Raw genomic sequence first — 22,914 nt, 5'->3', positions numbered from 1 at the left:
AGGATCCTCGCTTTCAAATGAAAGTTAAATCTCGTTCCTAGCACACGCGGTTCAAAAGATACGGATGATTTCGTGGAGGTAGATTTTCAGAAATGAAATAATGATTCAGAATGGCAAATGACACTTTCACAGGTTTGAATTCACAGAATGAACACACGATTTCTGTGATGCAGTTCTAAATAGGTGGAAATGGTTTGAATTAGATTATTTTAGACTAAGAGATTGGTTTTGCACAGTTCTGGCTGAGTACTCGCACTATAAATTTGAGATAGGCCGTCAAGGTCTGGTCAGGTTTGGTCTGGTCTCGGTTCTGGATCTCTGGTTCCAGTCTCGGCACTGCACAGCGGTCTGGTCTGGTCTCTGGTATTGGCAAAAGTTCTTGGCACTGCACGGCGGTCTGAATACAGCTCTGCTTTCTGGGTTTTTCTGGCACAGGGTTCTAGGCCAGAATCAAACAGCTCGCCCGGCTGTTGAATAGTTTGGTTAGGTTGCTGGATTCTGAGGCCTCTGAAGGATTCAGCTTGTGGACTAGGCCTCTCTGCTACAAGTTCTGAAATCTGGATTCTAAGTTCTGGATATGGTCCTTCTGGATATTGTCTGGTCCGGCAAAATGCTTTGCAAGAAATCAGTTTGGATTGGAAAGTGAATGTCCCTTCCTGGGTGTCAGTGGCTCTTTTTATGTCTTTTGAAAATGGGTGTGTGCGTGGGCATAACTAAGCCTGCCCCTCACAACTTATCATTGGCCCAGTTCTCCTCTCTCCCTTGATTGGGGGAAGGACATGGAGTGTCATCAGGCATCAATTTTATGGCTTACAGAAAGAACACTCCCCTTGTCACTTTGCACACATCTATTTTTGATCCAAATGCATATTTATCTATATACAATTTTTCTAATATTATATGTACAGTTAACGTATTTTCTCTAGCACCAAACTATCCGATCCCTGTCTTTGTAAGATGTCGTGTCCACTTCTGACAGAATTCTGCCCTTTTCATCCAGAACACAACCTCTAAACTTTTCCAGAATTTACACAAATGAAGTGTCAGATTTTTAACATACATACATTTGGAGTAATACCCTATTTTCCGCTACTACCCCCAGAACAGACCACAGAGTCCTAACACCTCTTAAAATGTGCACAGAAAAATCACAGGAATAATGATATTCTTTACATAATTTTGACACTTACGTACTATGAATTATCGACCTTTTTAAAATGATGCTCTGGCCCAGATGGGTGTGGTTTAGGTTCCAAAGCACATGGGGGAATTTCTGTCTGTCCCCGCCTCCAGCTCAGGTGGCTCCCAGAGGCAATGCTTATCCCAGTTTCTTCCAAGAGGAAGCCATTTACGACCCCTGATTTAGCATTTGCCTGGAGCAAAGGGAATTTCATTGTTCTGTTTCCCTGCTCCCAGGTGCTCCTCCCCTGATTCAATCAGAGAGGTGTAATCTCCTTTTGGTGGGAACAGCAGAAGGCAGCCAGGCCTGTGAATGCAGTTGCTGGGCAAGTTTCAACTCCTGTCGGGGGTAGTTGTCGGGCAGAATTCAATCTCTTCAAGCCAGGCTTCAGCTAAATGTCACTTTAGTTCCCATTTTCTTCATTCAAATCAAACTTACAATTTTGACACATGCAGCTAGAATGCTGATTCTAAGTTCAAAACTATGAGATTTAAACAGTTGCAACCTATGTGACACTCAAAAGTAGGTCACTCATTTATTTTAAACATTTCGATTTTAGTGGTTTTAAATCCAATTTCACGTAAGCTGCTGACATCCACAGGTCAGCCAGTTTTGTCATAAACATTGCTTTAGGCTCTTCATCTTTCCAGATTTTGTATGCACACAAGACTACATTCTGCCAAATGTCTGCTGGTGTTCAGTGAGATTTTTGAATATCTTGCAATGTTTAAAATAGGCATTTTTAGCTTGCATTTCAGAGAAACAAATGTGATTTCAAAGCGCTTTTTGAGCTAACAGGCACTGCTGTTTTTCCTTTGGCACCACGTTTCATCATGGCGCTTCTGGCCCATTGCGCTCGCACTGGTGGGTGGCAGGTCAGGCGACCATTTTGGTGTGCGCAAAACTGCATGGTTTTCCTGGATTCTGGCGCAAATGTGGGCTTTTCGGCCATCTTGGATTTTCTAAGCCCACAGCACCAAATGTAGCTTAATAATTCAAACATGGGTCAAGACACCTGTCAAGCCCCCCCCGCCCGACTGCACTTTGATTTCGAGTCGAGGGGGAGTCGGGTGCAAAGGATGTTTTGATCCACATGCTGGGATGTCCGCATCATCTTCTTCCGATTCCGCAGATGGCAAAGTTCAGCATCTTTTCCTCCATCAGGGTGGATCGATCGGTTCTCCTCACCGGTCCTGATGGGAGTATTGGGCGGTACCCCGGGCTCCTCGGATCTTTGCTCCCGGTCCCCGGGTCGTCGTCCTTGGTCAGTCTCCATGGTTTCATCTCTCCTAGGATGACAAAGCAAAAGCGGCAGAAACATATTCGTAGACATTTCCCCACCACTATTAATGGTGGGGCGAACATATACATTTTATAAATCAGGAGACATTTGCATTCAAGAATCATGGAATTGTATAGGCTATATGTGGGATATTTTAGGGTTGGACTTGTCTTTAATCTTGAGCAGCCCCCTCAGGGATTGCAGAGGTCCTCCAGTTGCTGCAGAGTGTGCCTGGGATGGCAACACTTTAGCTGATTTATATGGACCCACTTGTCTTCCCCTTCCGCCAAACTACCCTTGGGGATGTGGATCTTGTAGGCAACTGGGGAGATCTTGTCTACAATTTCAAAAGGTCCCTTCCATGTAGGCAGACATTTTTGATCTTTGACCTGGTTCCTTTGGAAATTGTATAGATAGACCCGGTCTCCTACATTGCATTCTTTCCTGGTAGTCTTCAGGTCATAGTGAGTCTTCATACTCTCGGCTGATCTTTCTAGGTTTCGCTGAGCATAGGCAAAAGCATGTTGAAGATGTTTCCTCAAATTCTCCACATACTCATGAGTTGTGGAGGCATTGATTAATGTCTGCTCTTGGGTCCTGTAGAGCAAATGCTGGGGAAGCACCATCTTGCGTCCAGTCATCAGCTCAAACGGTGACATTTTAGTTGCAGATGAAGGGGTAGATCTGATGGCCATTAGGACCAGAGGTAATCGGATATCCCAACTTGGCCCAGAATCTGCCACAAACTTTTTTAAGATGCTCACAATGTTTCTGTTGTATCTCTCCACTGCACCAGAAGAGGCTGGCCGGTAAGCAATATGTAGCTTCCTTTTAACCCCCAGTATCTCCCACATCTTAGTCATTACTTTGCTGGTAAAATGGCTACCTCTGTCTGACTCAATCCTTTGGGGTAGACCAAAACGCGAAAAGACGTGGTTGATCATCGGGGCAGCTGCTGTTCCTGCCTTGCAGTTTGGGGCCGGGAGACATTCCACCCATTTAGTAAATAAGCATGTCACCGTCAACATGTACTTATTTCCCCTAGAGGAGCGAATCACGGGCCTATGAAGTAGACTTGCAAATCTGACCATGGCAGTGTCATCCCCCTCTTTTGGAGAGGCGCACGGTGTGTGAGGGATGTTGGCTGAAATTGTGCACACTCAAGATACCCCTTCAAGTATTGGTCGAGGTCCTGCCCCATGTGTGGCCAGTATGCAACCTCTCTTAAGATCTCAAGTGTTGTATGAAACCCCCTATGACCGGCGGTGGCCGCATCATGGGCGTGACTTAACATCAGGCTTTGGAATGAGGTAGGGGACCACCCACTGATCATGGCCAGCTTGGGATTTCCTTACCAGCAAACCATCTTGGATTCAGAACATTTTTGGACATTTCATCAACACTCTAAGGTCCTCTTTCCCAATGTAATCGGTATCCGTCAGGGGAAAGTTCTCAGGGTCCTCAATGTGTTGGTAAAACTTACCAATTATTGGATCCCCCTTCTGAGCCGTAATCAAATCAGCATCTGGGGTCTCCTTACTCTATTGTGCAGTTGAAAGATCAGTGTGAGCATTTGTCTGGGACCTAGTGATAGCAGTGACCTGGATTTCCCCCAACAGGGCCTCAATCTCTATTAGATCCCCTTGGATGGCCCCGGTTTTGGCCAGCTGATCAGCTAAGTCATTTCCAGTTTTGTCTGGTCTCTCTACTTTGGAATGACCCTTGATCTTCTTCCAGGAGATGGTCATCCCATTCACGGTGACCAGATCATCAATGTTTTGAATTAACTTCCCATGTTTCAAGGGTTTGTTATTAGCACATAACATGCCTCTGGTTTTCCAATTAACCAGGTGCTCCACGAACCCGTTCCGTACATAATCTGAATCTGTGATTATGACCAGTTCGTGGAGTTGATGTTGGACAGCAGTGAGGATGGCCTGATGCACAGCCATCAACTCTGCAACCTGACTACTTTGGGGACCAATTTTGTATCCAGCGGAGGGTTCTGGGGACTCATTCACCCATACATTCCCTACGCCGACCACAAGATATTTTTCCCCATTGTTGTCAACATGGTAAGAGCATCCATCCACATAGACAGTGGGCATTCCCTCACACTTGTCTTCTTCAAAGACTTTGTGTGGGGAATTAAGGTATGCCTCCATGTTGTCCTTGATTTTTAGACTTTCGTCCTCGAGACAGTTTTCTCTGGCACAATCATGCAAGTCAGCCAGACCTTGCGCGAGGGGACTCTTCTTGTTTTGGCCATATCTGACCTCCACAGGAAAGCCTTGCATTGACAGAATCCAGGAAGTAATTCGGGAATTACTCACATTTCCGGCCTGGATTCTGTCACTTTGGAGATATTGCAGAGGCTGGTGTGGAGTCTCCACTATGATGTGTTCCCCCTGGATAAACGGGCGGTAATTCTTCAATGCCCACACCGTTGCCAGGAGTGCCTTCTCACAATCGTTGAATTTTTCCTCCACAGATGATAAAGTTTTGCTCGCATAGGAGATTATTTTATTGACCTTGTCATGCTTTTGATATAATACTGCAGTCAAGCATGTATTAGAGAAACCCGTCTCCAAGAAAAACTCCTTGTTTCTGACAGGGTAAGCTAGGCACGGCACTTGTGAGAGGCTTCTTTTGAGCTGTTTTTCTGCCGTAGATTGTTATGGACCCCATTCCCACTTGATCCCCCCCCCCCCTTCAAGAGATGAATCAGGGGTCTGGTGATCTCTGCGTAGCCCTCAATGAACTTTCTGCTGTAATTAGTCAGTCTAAGGAGGCTCCTTAGTTCCCGCAGAGTTGTGGGGTCTTTCAGTTTCTGGAGTGCTTCCACTTTTTTTTCCTGGGGACAGAGACCCTGAGGAGTAATCTCATGCCCCAAGAAATTAACATGGGTTCTACACCACTGCGCTTTCTGAAAGGAAAGTTTTGCTCCGGCGGCCCTCAACTGTGTCAGAACATAACGGATCTTCGCTATGTGTTCCTCCACAGATGAACTTTTGATGAGGACATCATCTGCATAAGCCAGGTCCTTGCAGTACCTTGCACCCAGGTCGGGCATGGCCTTGTGTAGGAAAATGTTGAATTCATTGCCGGAGTTGAGGTATCCGAAGGGAGTTCGGGTCCATGTGTACTGCTGGCCCCCAAAGGTAAAAGCCAGTTTGTATTGGTCCTCTCTACTAACAGGCACGGTCCAGTATCCATTGGTCAGGTCTATTGCAGTGAATACCTGTGACCCCTGGATCTGGGCCAGCCCTTGGTCAATATAGGGAAGAGGCCATCGGGAAGTATGGACCCGTTTGTTGAGCTCCCTAAGGTCGGCGCAGAGTCTCCACTGGCCGTTTGGCTTCAATATTCCCAGCACCGGATTATTGAAGGTGCTGTGTACTGGACGGATTATTCCCCGGGACTCAAGGTTCTTAATTATTTCAGTAAGGGACACCATGGATGCGAGAGGCAAGCGATATTGCTTCACAAATACTGGAGTCATGCCAGGGTCCGTGGGAATTGTTGTATGGATGTCGGTGCGACCACAGTCATGTGAGTCCACCGCAAAGAGATCTTGGAAATCCAAGAAAACTTGTTTCAACTTTTGCTTCTGTTCCAGAGTGTCACAGGCATCAGCTAGGTTGACTCTCTCTTCCACCATCTGCCTGAAGCCTGGAAAGACTTCTGGTTTCGCTATCTCAGCGGCCTCCTCCAGCTGGGTGGAGAAGTCCCTGGTCAGAGTGCTGATTTGGACTGGAGGCTTCAGGTGGGAAAGGCAGCCCTCATGGACCTGGAAAATCACCTCATCCCTCCTGAAGTCACAAGTCACATCTTCCTCACCATAAGGGCAGGAAGTGTACACCAGGAAGTCCCCCCCATGCCGGGTAAAGATCCTGTCTGGTGTTGTATTGTCATCACTGTCACTGTCAAAACAGTCCTTGGGGATTGGTACTAACAGTTCATTTCCTAAATCAATGGGGAAATGTCGGTCATCAACCGCCATTCCAACTAATGGTGTTGGGTTTACCCCCAACCCTTGCTGTTGGAGAGAAGCATTTAGATGAATGTAAGCATCAGGGTTTTTCAATTTTTGTCCTCTTTTAACTTTCACTTCCAGGGAGATTTGTCGGGTCCTTTCTGGGATGGTGACTTCCTTTTTAACCTGAATTTCAACTGCATAAGGTAGCAATTGAGCTGACCTAAATGCTTTTTCTGGATCATCAAAGCCCATGGGATTATCTGCTAATCGGGACCAAGCTTTGAAGTTTATTAGGTCCAAACTAATGGCAAAGCGATTGAGAATGTCACTGCCGAAGTAAAAGGCGGCAGTGACGTCTCGCACGACCCAACAATTATGGACTATGCTCTTGTTGCCAATGGAGATTTTGAGCATACACCTGCTTGGCAGGAGATGTTTGGAATTGGGTGCTTCCAGGTCCATTTCCCATTTCTCTATCAGTTTGAATGTGGGAATGGCTGGATCTTTTGGGAGTTGACGGAACATGTCTTTGCTGATGAAGCTACCGTTGTTCACACACACACTCGGGCGAGAACAAAGTCCTTCCCATCGTTTAACTGAACAGGGATGAACAACTGCTCTCCAATTTGCTGAATATCAGCCAGGCTCTGAGCGATTTCATATCTTTCTGGACTATTGGCGTGGGAATGTCTGATTGTGGATTAGTAAAGAATTTCAGAGTGTTTCTCTCCAGTGTGGAATACCACCTTAAACCTGGAAGGAAGGTTGATTTTCAGAAATAGAGAGGACCCCCCATCACCAGTCTGTTGTCCTACTGCTATTACTGTCACGTCTGGAATTTGGTTGTTCTGGAAGTGAAATTCTACTTGGTCAGATTTTTGTTCAACCATGTGGCATGTGCCGTTTAAACTAACATGGTTGACATTCTGTTTTAATTTTATTGGTCGGCTGGTCTGGGTCGAGAGGACCTTGTTTACACAGTCTGTTAGGGGTGACAACCTTCTCAGGAGGTCATTCCCTAGTAAACAAGGGGTACTCTCTGGCGTCACTACTATGACCGGGTGTTTCACCTTGTGTCGCCCAATTTTAATGTCCAAATCTACAGTCCCCTCGACAGGAATTTCCTTCCCATCAAAGTTTTGAAGTTGTCCAGGAAGAGAGGTGAGAGGAATTCGGTAATTCTCCCCCCTTCCTGCATTTAGTTCATCAAAGGCGCTTTTCGACAGAAGGGTAGCTTGGGATCCAGTGTCCACCAGTGCCAAAATTGTACCCTGCCCCTGTACTTGTACCGGGGCATAGTATCCTCCCTCCTTCTCCTCAAGGGGGCACAGATAATGCACATTTTTGGACAACTGGTGGGCTAATTTTCTGGTTTTGGACATTAAGAGAGAAGAGATTTGGGCAGAGTTCGGCAGGGAGTTTTGGGAATCTGAAAGAAAAAGTTGGCAATTGGATATTGATGCGGTTTTGGGTTCCCCTGGTTCCGGTTCTGGGCTGCCCCCCCCCCTTTTTGGAGGCAGTCACCAGGATGGGTTTGAACCAGGGGTTTTTGATGCAGTTGGTTCTGGGCTGAGATGATGGGCGGCGCTAGCTCAGTCCCCACATCTCCCCAGTCGGGATATGAATCCCTTGGGACCCATCTTTCTTTGAGAGGAGTTCCCCCATCTCTGAAGGAGAAGATCCTTTTCCCAGGATCCTCTGAGGATCCCTCTCCCTCAAATTGGAAGATCTGTACCTCCTCCACAAACTGGGTCTGTTTGGGTCCTTTGTTTCTCCTACCTCCTCTCTGCTCCTTGGGTGGCAGACTTTCAGGGGTAGGAGATTTTGTTTCCGGTTCCTGGTTTTCCAAGTGGGGAAGGAAGCTTCCTCCAAGGCTTTACACCCCCCTTCCCCCTGTGTCTCCTCCCTGGGAACAGGTGGGTTATCGGGGTGCTGCCCCCGTCATTGTTCTGGAGCACCAGGCCCAGAGTTTGGGGCATTCTGCGCTGGCATGCTCGTCTGAAGGTTCTGTTGAGCCCTCCGCATGTGACCCAGATTCTGTGCCATATTTTGGACCTGGCGCTCTAACTGGGAAACCCGCTCAGACTGATACGGGGTTCTATTTTCTCCCCTAGGCTGATCCAGGGAAGGGTAGCTATCCCTTCTCTGGTAGTACCCCGGGTTGGGAAGATTTGGGTACCCCTCCACCCTTGGCCTCCCCTCTCCCGGATTAGGTGGTCTGGGCTCAGGGAATTGGGCAAAGAGTATGGATGATTTTGGGGCTGGAAATTGGGTGGATACCTGGGGAAAAAGTTCTGCCCAGTGTTTGGTGAATTTCTGCCCTCCTGTGTGGGAAGTTAGGTGGGAACTTCCCTGGGTTGGGTGCCTGGTTGGATCCCCCCCTTGGGTTGGAGGAGTCCACACATACCCCAGGATGGGTCGGTTTTCCTTGTAGCGGGGACTTACATAGTCAGGGGAGCAAGGGACCCCATTTGTGGGACTACCTCCTTGACTCCCTGTCTGTGACTGGCCCGAGGGCATTCTGGGCTGAGAATTTTTCAGTGCAGGCAGGTTTTTAGGCCCCCCCATCTCCAAATCTAAAATGGGGCAACCTTTACCTCTGCCACCTTGGCAGCAGCAGGGGTGCTGGTCGATTTGGGGCTTTTCTGGGCGTTATTTCTTATTTTCTATGGGCTTCTGCACCTCATAGATCCGGGTAGCCTGTTCAATGACCCAGTCTAGTGACCTTTTCTCGTGAAAATCTCTCACTAGCTGGGTCGTTATGTATTTGGGTAAGGCATGGAAAAATGTATTTACAAACTCTTTTACTGTCCGTGTGCACCCTTTGGTAGTCTGAGCAAAGGCACGCTTCAATTCCTGCACAAATTCTTGTGGGTCCTGATCCTCCCCACATTGCAAATTGTAGACTGCCTTGCGAGCCTCTTGGGGATTTCTGTGAACAGAAAAATGTTTCAAGATGGCCGCCCTATATGTGGACCACCTTGAATGGTTTTGGTCCTCCAGCCCCGCAAAGAAACTGGAGTATTCTGGGGAGAATGTCCATTTTACATACTGGATGCAGCTACTGCTGTCCTTCAAATGGAAAGTCTGCATCATTTGCTCGTAAATCTCCAAGTGTTCCCAAACAGAATACTTGGCGTTCTTATGATAAGGCGTGATGACACTCCTGATTGCCTTAATCTGTTTTAAGGGGTCCTTAAGAAAGGCCCTTTTTGCCTTATTGGCCTTTTTGGTTCGGGTAACCCTGATCCATTCATCCTCTGACTCAGAAGCACTGCTCCCAGAGGTGCCCGTCTGATCTTCCAGGTTTTCCCGGATTCTGCGAGCCTGGGAATGGCTGGCAGAATGTGGGGACCTGGTCTCCTGTGTCCTGTGACGCTCAGAGGAGTCTTCAGATCCCTCCTTGCTGCCAGGATTTGATGGGTACCCCCCTCCACTGACCTAACTGGGCAGAGGTTTTCAGGATGCCCTTAGTGGGCCTACTCTCCTGGGGTTCCCCACTAAATTGCACTGTACTTAGGTGCCCATACCCGGATGCCCGCCCAACCATTCCTGGGTGGTACTGGCCTATGGGCCCCATACTTTTGGCTGGATGGTAATCTGCCATCCCTGTGGCCCTGTGCTCATGTGCGCCAGGGGACATGGGGGTGGCAGAGTCCTGGGACTAGGAGAGATGAAGGCTTCTGGTACTAGGGCTCCTGAGGTTATGCTCGGGTGTTTCCCTTTCCCAGCGAACCTCATCTCTATCAGCCCCTGCTCCCTGTTGCAATGCAAGAGCCTGTGCTTTCAGTTCCTCAGTCAAGGCCTTACTAGACTCTATCAGTCTCTCCTGCATCGCTTCCTGTTTCTGGAGCCTATCATTGTGCCGACAGAGAGCCTCATTTTCTCTCTGTGCCTCCTGGTTGGTCCTGGAGTAGTGGGCCAGTCTTTGCTGCAGGAGGGTTACCTCCTGAGTCCCATCCCTACTGGCCTGCTCCTTTCTTGCCAGAGCATCTTCCACCCTCCTGGTGTGCTCTAACAAGTTTTGATGCTCTTTTTGGAGGTCACTCAGTCCCTGGAGGGCCAAGTGATTTTCTTCAATTTTTCCTTTTATTTGGCAGACTTCCTGCCCTAAGGTGTCTCTTTCCTGACTAAGAGTCTGCATCCGTGTCGCCAGGTCGTCCCTCTGCCTTTTAAGGGCACCAGCTTTCTGGCGATCTTCCTCAAATTCTGTCTGGGTATCCAGGTCTTTCAGAATCAGTTTGTTGCTCTCTGCCTTCTCCCTATCTAGGTGGCTTTGCAGGGTGACTACCTGCTCAGCACATACCATATTAAAGTCCAGTTGTTGCTCCAGCTTTTTCTGGCTCTGCAGTAGGGAGTCCAAACCTTCTTGGTACTCCTTCTGCAAGGCCAGAAATCTGGTATCCTGGTCAGACTTTACCTGTTGCAGGATACCCATATCCTCTTTTATTTTAATGATATACTGCCTACTATCATTTTCTGACTCCTGGCTCCTCTGCAGCCTCTCCTCGGAAGAGAACAGGTGAGATTGGGCTTTCTCTAATGCCATCTGTTGCCTATTTGCCAGATCTTGGCCTTCAGCACATTTGTCTTGTATGGCTCCCGTATATAAATATAAATATTCTGCTACCCTGGCAATCTTGTTCTGGTCATCCTTGGCCTTAGTGGCCATATATAGTTCACTCAGGGCCACATGTAAGGGACCCTGAACTCTCCATATATCTGACCCAGTTACAGTGACCTGTTGCGCGATTGCCTGCAACCACAAAGTCTGGTCTTGTTATGTCCATTCGCCTCTCACAAATAACTTATGTAAGAGGTGCTCTCTTGCTATTTCGATATCTACCAAGGTCGTCATTCTGGAAATTGATTTCCTTCCTGACTTACAGAAGATAGTATTTTGTTTTGCAAAACAGACCGTCTCCTTAGAGCGTCCTTCTTTTGAGGGGTGTTTTTACAGTGTAACACAGCGTGGTGATCCAACAGGATTTATGTATCCTGTCAGCTAGCACACTGTATTAAGCCGCACAAAAGGTAGATCTAAGCCAGACATCCCAGACGAGCCCCCACTCTGTTAAGTGACCTCAATTCAGCACTCCAACTGAGTCAATGCCTAGTCTGGGATGCCCAAGGGAAGCCATTATTTATATATTTTTATGACAAGTTCATAGATCTGGATGATAAACCCTTGTATAACGCCCCTCTCTTTGAATCCCCCTGACCTCACTAAGCCAAGAAGTAGGTTTGTTTTGTAAATTAAAAGATTTATTGAAAAATTAAACAAGATATATATTACTCTTTTATAAATAAATTAATATTTGATGGCACACTTATGAATATGACAGTGATCAACAATGGATAATATTACACTAGCATACTTTTTTAATTACTTATGATTTGGTATAGAGAGGATAAAGTAGCTGAGAATGCTTTTATGGGTTCAAGGAAATGCAATGATGGAACAGAATGCAGCACAGAAATAACTGAGATGGTTTCCACAAGAGATAATATGATCACTTTTTATTTTGACAATTCACTCCCCCCCTATGCAATATAAGGAGATGGAAGGAGAGCACACAATTTTCAGGAATACAATCAAATGCAATACCAATTCAGTTCCCCCCTAGCAAGCTTAGAGCAACAGGGATGATTTTAAAACACAGGCAAAAATACTTTAAATGTGATTTGCAAAGAAGTGAAAATATGCTAAAAATGATTTTAATTCCCTATAGGAGATTCAGGGTAGGTGATAGCTACTTAAGATTGGTTCAGGTCAACACTATCAGTGATTCATAAGGGATTATCAGGTTGAAAAGGGATTTCAGCAATTCAAAGCAAAAGCAGCTATTTTTTTACAAGTGGTGAAATGAGCTAGTTGCAATTCGCGGCACTTTTTCCGAGTGCGTTGAGCGCGATTACGGAAAAACTATAAGGAGTAGAAAGTCGGTTTAGGGCTTGTTGGAAAGCACGCGGTTCAAAAGATACGGACGATTTCGTGGAGGTAGATTTTCAGAAATGAAATAATGATTCAGAATGGCAAATTACACTTTCACAGGTTTGAATTCACAGAATGAACACACGATTTCTATGATGCAGTTCTAAATAGGTGGAAATGGTTTGAATTCGAGTATTTTAGACTAAGATTGGTTTTGCACAGTTCTGGCTGAGTACTCGCACTATAAACTCCCTACGTTATTGAGACTGGGTATCAGAACTAAAATACCAAAGGAGCAATGTCTATGCAGAATATTTAATTTCGAACTAGAGACAATTGAACATCTTGTAACAAAATGCCCAAAATTAGAGGTGTTTCACGTAAAAGTATGTGGACTAATGGGACGATTAGGATCTATGGTGAATTAATTAGTCATATGGTATGCTATTTTAAATATGTAATCTCCTGCTTTAACTCGAGCGGCGTATAAGGTATGGAGACATGCTTTCAACCAGATTGGTGCTGCACATAGCCTAGAACTAGTACTGCTTAGGAAATGTAGTCGCTACTGCAGATAGGGACAGTTGAATTTTAGAATGTTAAAGATTTTACATTTTGGGTAACATCTAAGAATGATAAAGCCAGGGAATTGATATTTTACATTGTGTAGACTTTGATCATTTGTTGGATGAGGGTTTCTGTTTAATTTCACATCATAATTGATTATTTAGGTGCCCAATTTTATACCTTTTATGATCTTCAATATTGGCTTATGTGGTTTTATTGATGGAAAGCTGGATATATTGGGCTGTGAAACATGAAATGTATAAAATGTTTCTAGTGTTTTTGTTCTTTTAATTGATGTTGATGGTTGTGCAAATGTTTGAATAAACTAAAAGCACGCTAAACTAAACAAGAAACACAAATATCTGACCAAAGACTTTGGATGCAATGGCAGGACAATTGCTATACAGACAAAAGGGAGTGAGAGAGCGATCTCAAGAATGCCCCATCTATAAGCAGTGAACCATTTACTTGTTCTGGCCACAAGATATTGTGATAACACAAGTTAAAGACACTGTATACAGCCTATATGTGAATGCATATTCATGTGAAGATATTTTACTACCATGACCTGCGTTTTTGTTTACTGGAATGGTCCCCTGCTTTATCAAACCGATTAAACAACTAAATAATAAATTTGTCATATTTTAGTAAACATCTAATTCTGTTGAAGATAATGCATTTTTCTAAATTTCTATATTAAAAACAATGTTAAACATTTTCCACAGGCTAAATTTGATGCTGAAATGCCTTGTGAAACAGTTAGCAAGATTCACCTGGTGGATCTGGCTGGAAGTGAGCGTGCCGATGCAACAGGTGCTACTGGAGTTAGACTTAAGGAAGGAGGGAATATAAACAAATCTCTCGTCACTCTGGGAAATGTAATTTCTGCCTTAGGTATGCCACATTTATTGTTTCTCATTAGTGTGATCTAACAGTTTTATTTTGTGTTCTCTCTTTGCCCTTTTCTTCAACAAATCCCTTTATTTCACACTTCACAGCTGATTTATCTCAGGATGCTGGAAACGTGCTTGCAAGGAAAAAGCAAGTCTTTGTGCCTTACCGGGATTCTGTCTTGACTTGGCTGTTAAAAGATAGCTTGGGAGGAAATTCAAAAACCATAATGATTGCCAGTGAGTTTTTTTTTTATTTCCTGTAAAATGTGCTATTTTGAAACGTTGAAATACCTCAGAAAAGACTTCCAACACAACTTTTGTGATTTAATCAGAATAAACAAACCGCATCCGTTTTAAATGTTTTGGCCTGATAAGGTTTCCTCCAAGTAAAACATTGCAAGGAGTGTCTCCATAACAGGTTAACACTTTATTTTTCTGGCATTTAATTCATTAGCTAGCAGCAAACTCTATGTAAAAGAAAGCCGTTTTATTGCTAGGCTGATGACCGCATGTATTATAACACAATGGGGGTCAATACGAGTTTGGAGGCAGCCATGGCGCTATTAGCCCCATGGCTGCCTCCAAACCCGGGTCTGGTCTGACTGAATGGGGACTTACTGGGTCATTCCGACCTTGGAGGACCCAGTAAGTCCCCATTCAGTAAACCATTCCCCATTTCCATTTGAGCCACCATAGGGCTCAATGGGAATGGGGAAGGCGCTAATAACGGGCCCGCAAATGGCGGGCCCGTTATTAGCTCCAAGGTCCCTTATCGGGTCCCGTAAAGAACGGCTAGTCAGACCAGCCGTTCCTGCTGGGACCCGCTAAGAAACCTCAGAATAGGGCGGTAAGGGTTTACCGGCACTGGCATCCTTACCGGTGCCTGTAAACCCTTACCGCCTAACTCGGAATGACCCCCAATGTCATTTTCCATCACCCACCTTCAATGGTGACAGTCTATAAAACAAACATTCACATGCAGTGAAAAGTACACAGACGCAATACTTAAAATGGCACTTTATTAACAAGATAGGTAGGAATATCGTGTGGTAAACACCCACCCATGATAATGTGAGCAGCCTGAAGTTTGCACGTTCTAATCTTAGTGGACTGGACTTGGTCCTTCATCTATCGAAGGAGAATAATATTAAATTGGGTTAAAATAAGCCCTATTATTACAGTGCTTAGAGAGAGGAGCAATCTTGCATGGAGCGTTATATAAAAGGGATAATTATTCATACGAGACAAGGATGCATATTGTAAATTAGATGTATACCAGAACGTACACAGATATTGGGGTCAGTTTAATGACTAATGTATATGTTCCTGGATTTGCACTCGCTGTGAAAAATGGACTTTAAAATGCATTTATACATTACAAATTGTGTGTAAGAAACTTACGCAAGATAAAAATTACATATCTTGTACAGTTGCAGGCAATGTAAGATGTTCTGAGCTATTTACAGCATTTTGTACAACCGTATACAAAAAACTATTTCTTTCCTGGTGTGACATCCTTTGCAATCTGAACAACCTAGGCTGACAGTATACAATTGTTTCCTCTACTAATGTCACCCACAATTAGCCAGTGTTTCGTTAGGTTAAATGGTGTTTTGCTTCCGATTGAAAATGTAAACTGATTGTAACTTTAGTTTGCTCTCAATATTGAGCTTTCTATACACACTATACATAGTCAATTGTTTAAAATGTGTACTGTGCCCAAAACAAATGTCCTTTGATTTCTACAGTGGCGCATGCCTTATTGATATTGATTCACCTGCATATAATTGAACTTCTAGATATTGGGCATATTTGCAATCTAGAAGTGAACTAGAAGTGCTGCTGTCCAAGTTTACTTTGAATGCCCTGGAACAATGAAACCTTTCCAGACTTGAGTGGTCATCTCACAGTTGTTGAGCTTCAGTTGGACGGATGCTAGCAATGCCCCCTGTGTTTCTTTGGACCATTGTTAATCTCCTAGTGGTAGATATGGTAACCCATTTCAGAATATTTAATGTTCATATTCCTTCTGTTCTGGATGTTGTGGCCAGGCCGATGGCGGCTTCTCTTATGGTTTATAGTGACTGTTTCGACAGTCACAGTTTCGAATGACAAAAGTTCTGACACAAAAGTGTGGAAAAAAAAAGTTTCGAATTTTTGAATTTTTTTTTTATGAGGGGGTCCCCACAAACCCCTGTTTTTCTTTAAACACTTATTTTACTATAAAAACATAAAATAAACCCTTTATTATTAAAGAAATACATTCAAAACTTTTTCTTTTTGAAACTTTTGTTTCAGAACTTTTGTCATTCTAAACAATTGTTTCGGAACTTTGACTGGACACCTTCTCTTATTGATTGTTGCTGGATGTGTTGACTCGGTTTGTATGTCCTTTTCAGTGGCTTATCGGATCATGCTCGTGTTTCTGCTAAACATTTTTCTGCAGAACATGACCATGCATACAGTTTCCACTTTCACCCATCCCTCCTTCCTTACCTCGCATGGGTCGTCCTAACAATTTCCATAGGGCACATACTGCCCCTCACCTGTCCATGGGCCCCCTGTTCCTTTTTTTTCTTTTTCTGTTTTACGACCCCTCCTTCGCACCACACACACCCACTGTGCTCTGCTGCCACATTGGATGTGCCATTTTATGGGGGATACCCACTCAACTTCCATAGTGTTTTCCCTGCTTTACTGGGGGCGGGGTGTCCCTTCACTGGGGTCACCCCCTTGTCCTCTGGGTCTCTTTTTCTTTTCTTGCAAAAATTGCAGCCACAAAATAATTACACATTCCGGGATTTTCCATTACTAAACCAGGGCCATTCCTGTGATTGCAACAATGTTTGTCTTCGACATGGTTATATGCGAGTGTGTACTTGTCTAGTTTGCTTATGCTTGTTTTTCCATATGGTTACTTTTTAGATACCGGATTGAATTCTCTTCACCAGGTAGTAGTAGCAAAACACTATTTTTGCAGTTGAATTCTGCAATCAAATATTAATTTCTGTCACAGCTATAATATTCCTGCACAAAAAAAATGTCGAGGTTTCAGAACTTGCTGAAGGTACTAGGCCATCCCACGTGATTGTGAGAGTCCACCACCATTTTAGCGGTCCTGGCTGCAGGGTCATTTTTCCAGCAAGGTTGGCGATCAGATCCTCCCAGATTTCATTTTACAATACAGCTGAGAAATGCTAATCTGGCCAAACTACCCACAATTCAAACACAAATCATGCGATATTGTTTAAAAAAGTACACGTACATTTGTTAGAAAATTGACTTGAATGTGTTGTGCTTATGTGGAGCTGGATTCGGGCTGCCTGGCAGTTGCCAGCCAAATAAGACACTTAACTGTCCCTACCTAGTCAATATACCTTTAAATGTTCCCATAAAGGAATTATTCATCATAGTGACTAACTTACTCTAGTCCATACTCCCCTTCACCCATACTAAGCATGCAATTGAGCACAGTAGAGGCTAGTTGGCATTCACCCAAAATGAAGAGGATAATGGAATTGCACACCAGTTAAAAGGTTGATGGAGAAAGTGCCAATCAAAAGACCAGAGATGGGTCAATCACATGAAAGACTAATTATTGGCCAATTTGAACATCGACCCTTTGGACCAGGTGTTCAAAAAGGAATAGGCAAGATTATAAGGAGGTGCGAGCCAGGAGGAAGTAGATGTGAGGTTTACCTCTTTCTGGGGAAACAGAAATAGCACTATTTGGACCAAGGTAGCCCACCTGACACCAGTATTGGTGCAGATGCTGTGGTAAGTCACCACAGGAGACGGACAAGAGGACATATTTGAACAAAATAGTTCATTAAACAACTTACAGCAAACCTACTCTAAGGACTATTTTTAAGATGAATTCCCTATTCTAGAAAACAACAAGCGGTTGCTCGTAAGGACATCTTAAAAAATAAACTCTGTCTATTCTAACCTATTTCTGCCCTACCACTATGAAAGAAAGTAGAAAACAAACAGAAATAAAGAGAAAGGCAGACTAAGCTCCAGTTTAGCATACAACTTACTCCCCTTTGAGAAAATTACTGGTGGCTGGTTTTCTGACCTCTGCCCAGTGTCCACTGTCTTTTCCAACTCCTGGCTTTGAAGACTGGTCACAAAATCCAAATCAACAAAAGAAATGTCTCTCCGCTTTAGTTAAAACAATGTCCTTGTTAGGAAGTCTGAATGGTTTCCAATGTATCCCTTTTTCTGGGATGTATTCTCCTGTCCTGACCTGGGTCGGTTAGTATTCACAACAAAACAAACAACGTTCACTCGTTGTCGTTCCTGTACTGTTCAGAGTTGTAGCCTCTGGTAGGCCGTTGGCTTGTGCTGCCCAGTTCGGTTTATCTCCACTCTCACCACCTCGTGGGATGTCTGATCTCTAAGCCCCAGGAGGGCCAAAGGCCTGCTCCGACCTTTTGGATCTATCTCTTCTTTCACTCCTTTCTAAGGTGTCCAATTTCTCAGAAGGTCGTGGGCTGCAGGCTCGTTCAGCTCTGTTTGGTACGTCTCTTTAACCCCTTCATAGGTTCATCCGCTTCTGAGCCCCAGGTGGGCTACAGGCTCAATCAGCCCTGTTTGATCTTGGGCTCACCACCCTCCCAAGTCCCAATCTGTGGCTGTGTAACATCCTTCCAGCAGCGGCAATCTTTACTGGACGCGGATTCTTCGGTCCCTGTGGATTTGCGGCCTCGACTCCTCTTCGTTCTGCACTGTTCGCTGTTCGGTTTTCCTTTTCCCCATGCAGGACTTTGTTGTATAGACGACTGGACACTGATACACCTGGATACTTTGCTCGCTTCGTGCCTCAGCAGCCCCTCCCTGGTTGGGGGGGTCTCTGCCTTTGTCGAGTGGCACTGTTCCTCGGTGGGCCCGTGTCTTCGCCCACCACATACTCTGCAGGGCTCTCCGTCCTTCGACTGGGCAGCCTCCCTCCTTTGTGTCTCTTCGTAGGCCGTCATTCTGCATTCTTGAGTGGATTCTCTTGCTTCCTGCTGGTTTTAAGTTCCTCCCTGAAGTGGAGAATTCCATTGGTCTTTGGTTTCTCCAAGAGTTGTAACCAAGCCATCCACTTAAAGGGGCATTGTACATTACTAGCATGTTCCATTTCCATATAACCAACACACCTTGTGGCACTGGTATGTAAAGGAGGTGGGATAGAACCCTGACTTGGGCATTCCTGGTCTCCAGAGAGAGGGTCACCCCCACTGGGGACCCGCTTGCCCTGCCCCCTAGGGAGGATATCGCGTAGCGGGCTCACCTCCTAGTACCAAAGGGGGTGGCTTCCTCTTTGGGAGTAGGGACAAATTCCCTAGATTTGTGACAGCACCCTGCGAGTTACAAGGCAGAAACATACCATTAGGACCTGTGGTGGGCAGGATGTGTTACCCACAGCAGAATGTTGCCTTAGATGCCAAAAGGGAGACGGAAGGCCAAAGGACTGCACCCTCCTTAGAGAAGCCTTAACGAGAAAAAAAACAGATTCCCTGGGAGGAGGGTGGAGAATATCGACAGCCTGACGATGGCCCGGATTTATGGAGAGAAATATTTGTTCAATCTAATAAGGGCAAGAAACCATGGGGTAAGTCTCTGTGCTGGTTAAACAAGAGCCCCTGAAGAGATCTAAACAAGAGACTATGGCAATGCAAGGTCTGTGTGCTAGGAAGGCAAGTGACCTAGGAGCGGCCTAGATAAGGGACTGCAAAGAAGTCTAGAGAAGAGACCTTGGCGAGGCAAGGAAAAAATAACCAAAGGTCTGGGAAGAAGGTTTCTTTCAAGCCAGAAAAATATACCCAGGTAATCCGTGGATGTGACCAGACACTGAGACTACATTTGAACACCTTTTTTGGTCAAGTTTTGAGGCGATTTCTATTGGAGGAGTAGGGTTATCGAGGAGGCTAAACGACTTTATAAGAGAAGGTTTGAAAATTAGGTTTGGCCTCCATCTTAGAATTTTAGTTATTAGAATTGGATGTCCCTGGATTTACAGACATATACGATTAAGATTTGTGACTTAATTTGGTTGGAAGAAATCCACATCTAGAGGTGCAAATATTTTCTGGTTTGCCACACTGTGTTGTACCATCGTTGACGCTGCTCTACTCATCTACCGTTTATTGTTTTTAGGTAATTCCCCAAGTTTCCTATAGTTTTTCCACCCCACCTTCGAAGTAAGAATACTAAATAAAAGATCAGTTAACTTATAACTTGGGCTTCCCTATGTATAATTTCTTGAAAATCCTACTCCATCCACTACCTTGGTTACTTGTCAGTTTTTTCTTTCTGCGTCGGCCTTCTTTCCACAATCCTTAGCAGTTGCTCCCGTCAAATGATGTGTAACAGAAGACATAACATTCCTGGCGACCATTATGAATTTATTTTCTGGCCTGGCCTCTTTTGTATTTTATTTTAAATTTATTGGGCGCTTTACACCAAAGCTCTGTACAGCATCACTTTACAGTACAATTAAATTGAACAATATCAAATCAAAGGACCAATGATTAAGAGTGGAGAAAATGGTTCTTGAGAGCAGAGCGGAATATTGGATAGGAAGACAGCGAAGTGAAAGAGGAGTGACGTTCCAATGCAAGGGAGGAAGCAAGGAAAAGGAAAAACATTGGGAATGAGCACAAGGAGGGTGAGGAACAGCTTAAAGAAAAAGTGATTGAGAGCACAAAGAGTGCGATGGAAGATAAAAGGATACTAATAATGAAAGATGAGGAGCAAGACCATGAAGAGATTTAAATACCATGCAAAGAATGTCAAATTTGAGACGCGAATAGGACAACCATCCAAGTGATATCAACAAAATAGAAATAGTTGCGAGGCAGAAGCCCATATAATAAACTACCAGAAGAATTAAAAACGATTTTAGACAAGCTAAACATGAAGCAGGGAGTCCAGAAAGAGTGCACAAACCGTAAAAGAGTTGAGAAAAAATAAGAGATCAGGAGTTTAGTTGCTTTAAAGGTAAGAAAAGGCCTTGCCTTTAGAATATAAACAAAATGAAAGCGACATGAGCATGAAAGTAAGGAAATATGAGAAAAGGAATAAGGCCAAGATCACAAGCAGTGGAAGAAATAGGAAGTAGAGAAGGAGGAAATAAACGGAAGCAGAGGGAGAAGGGAGAGGAATGGTAGTAGCCGGAAAAAGAGGACTTCAGTCTTAGCGGAATTCAATACAAAGTGGCCAGTGATCCTGGATTTTATAGCCAATCTACAAGAAGTGAGAGTATCCTGGATGGAAGGAGTAAAGAAGGTAAAGCAGAGTAACATCAGCATAGAAGTGATGAGTTATCCTGAATGAGGAAATAATAGAGGCAAGAGGAGAAGTATAGCGAGAATAAAGGAAAGGACAAAAAACAGAACCTTGTGGAACACCACGTAAAAGAGGCAAAGCATCAGAAGTTCCAGCCCTATATGCCAAAAAGTATGATTAGACAAATAAAACAAAAGGAGGATAGAATAGACTGAGAGAACCCAAAAGAGGAAAGAGAAGCCAAATGTAAAGAATGATCCACAGTGTTAAAAGCAGCAGAGAAGTCAAATAAGATTAGAAGAGAAGAAAGTTTAGCGCATCGTGTCGCTAGCAATGAATCGCAAACTGAAAGAAGAGCTGTTTCAGTAGAGTGCAAAGAACAAAACCCAGATTGAAAATGAGGAAGTATAGAGTTATCAGGCACAAAAGAACAAACTTGAGAATAAACCAGACATTAGCTTGGAAAGATAGGGAAGAAGAGAGAGCGGTCTAAAGTTTGAAAGAAGCAGAGGATCCAGAGAAGGTTTTTTCAAAATAGGAAGAATAGAAGCATGCTTAAAGGAAGAAGGACAAGTTGAAGAAAGAAGAGATATTAAAGAGAAAGTTAAGATAAGAAACAGACCTTAGGTATAGGTGAAGATGGAATAGGGCCAGAAGGAGCAGCCATTGGATGAGCAAGAGCCAGTAAAGACCATAGTATCAGAAGCAGAAATCAGAGAAAAAGATGACCGAACCGGACAATGAGGACAAGAGGAGGAAGAAGGAACAATGGCCGCCCGAAGAATGGCCACTTTTGAGGAAAAGAAAGAAGCAAAATCAGAGGCAGAAATTGTAGACTTAAGATTGTGATCGGGAGACGGAGGGCAAAGAAGATGAGATAAGGTCTGGAAAAGACACCTTGGGTGAGAAGATTGGGAATGGAGATGGTCAGAATAGAAAGAAAGCTAAGCCGACAGAAGAACCTCATAAAGTGCATGGTACAAAGAAAAAGGAAAACCATCAGTCAGAGTGGGATTTGCTCCAGCAACGCTCAAGGCGACGAAGAGGCCACCAGGATGAATTTTGGCATCTTTGTGGGCTATGTTCCCTGAGACGAAGCACTGGCCCAGCAAGCATTCCCATAATAGTATCGTTTTGCCACATTGCGGTCCATTCCACATATCCGGACCTTGAATGCCACGCCTTTTGGATAAAAGTATTACTCAGCATCCACATGTGTTTGCAGTTGCAAAAAATGAGCATGGCTGTGTTTTCAGTCTCCTGTGATTTTGTTGGAATGGGAATATTTAGTCAGTCAATAATGCAGTTGTCCATACACCGGGTGATAAAAGCCGTTGAGGCTTGTGTTCTCGAGCACAAGCCATCAAATGTACAAGCAGCGTCTTTGGTTCTTTCAAGTCCATGGTCCAATCCTGATGTAAGTTGTGTCCCCTACACACATTGAGGGATTGAAGTGTTCTTTGAGACTCATCCATGTTATTTGGGTGGCCGATCTGCTGGTTGATGTGATAATCCCAAATGTCCTTCTGAAGGAAGGAGGGGCATCCACAGAATGTCTCTCTTTGGAACACTGTACAGGGTTCCTTGGCAGGCAACACCTGTAGCTTGCTAACCCTCTTAGCAGACGTGACAGCCACCAGAGAGACACCCTTGATGGTGACTAGTGAGATAGCCACTGAAATCATAGGTTTTAATGGTTTGTGTGTCATGCTCGCAAGACCAGACTAAGGTCCCACGTGGGGTGCAGAGCCTTGCTGGACAAGTCTTATTCCATCATTGGTAGTGTCATTGGACAAATGTTCC

At 44.5% G+C, this 22,914-nt stretch overlaps 1 protein-coding gene across 6 annotated transcripts in view; it reads left to right on the top strand.

Moving 5' to 3' along the window:
* KIF16B (kinesin family member 16B) overlaps positions 1 to 22,914 on the top strand; it is a 3,050,718-nt gene that overhangs the window by 883,821 nt on the left and 2,143,983 nt on the right. For all 6 annotated transcript variants that reach the window (XM_069608346.1, XM_069608345.1, XM_069608343.1 and 3 more), the window contains 2 exons: positions 13,669 to 13,837; positions 13,942 to 14,073. In XM_069608346.1, the coding sequence (XP_069464447.1) occupies positions 13,669 to 13,837; positions 13,942 to 14,073 (301 nt within the window). The remainder of the gene's footprint in view (positions 1 to 13,668; positions 13,838 to 13,941; positions 14,074 to 22,914) is intronic.

This window comes from Ambystoma mexicanum, chromosome 4q, assembly GCF_040938575.1.
Source record: "Ambystoma mexicanum isolate Mex_15411 chromosome 4q, UKY_AmexF1_1, whole genome shotgun sequence".
In the NCBI taxonomy this organism is placed as follows: domain Eukaryota; kingdom Metazoa; phylum Chordata; class Amphibia; order Caudata; family Ambystomatidae; genus Ambystoma; species Ambystoma mexicanum.
The sequence above is the reverse complement of the archived record's forward strand: the minus strand, read 5'-3'. Positions and strand labels throughout refer to the sequence as shown.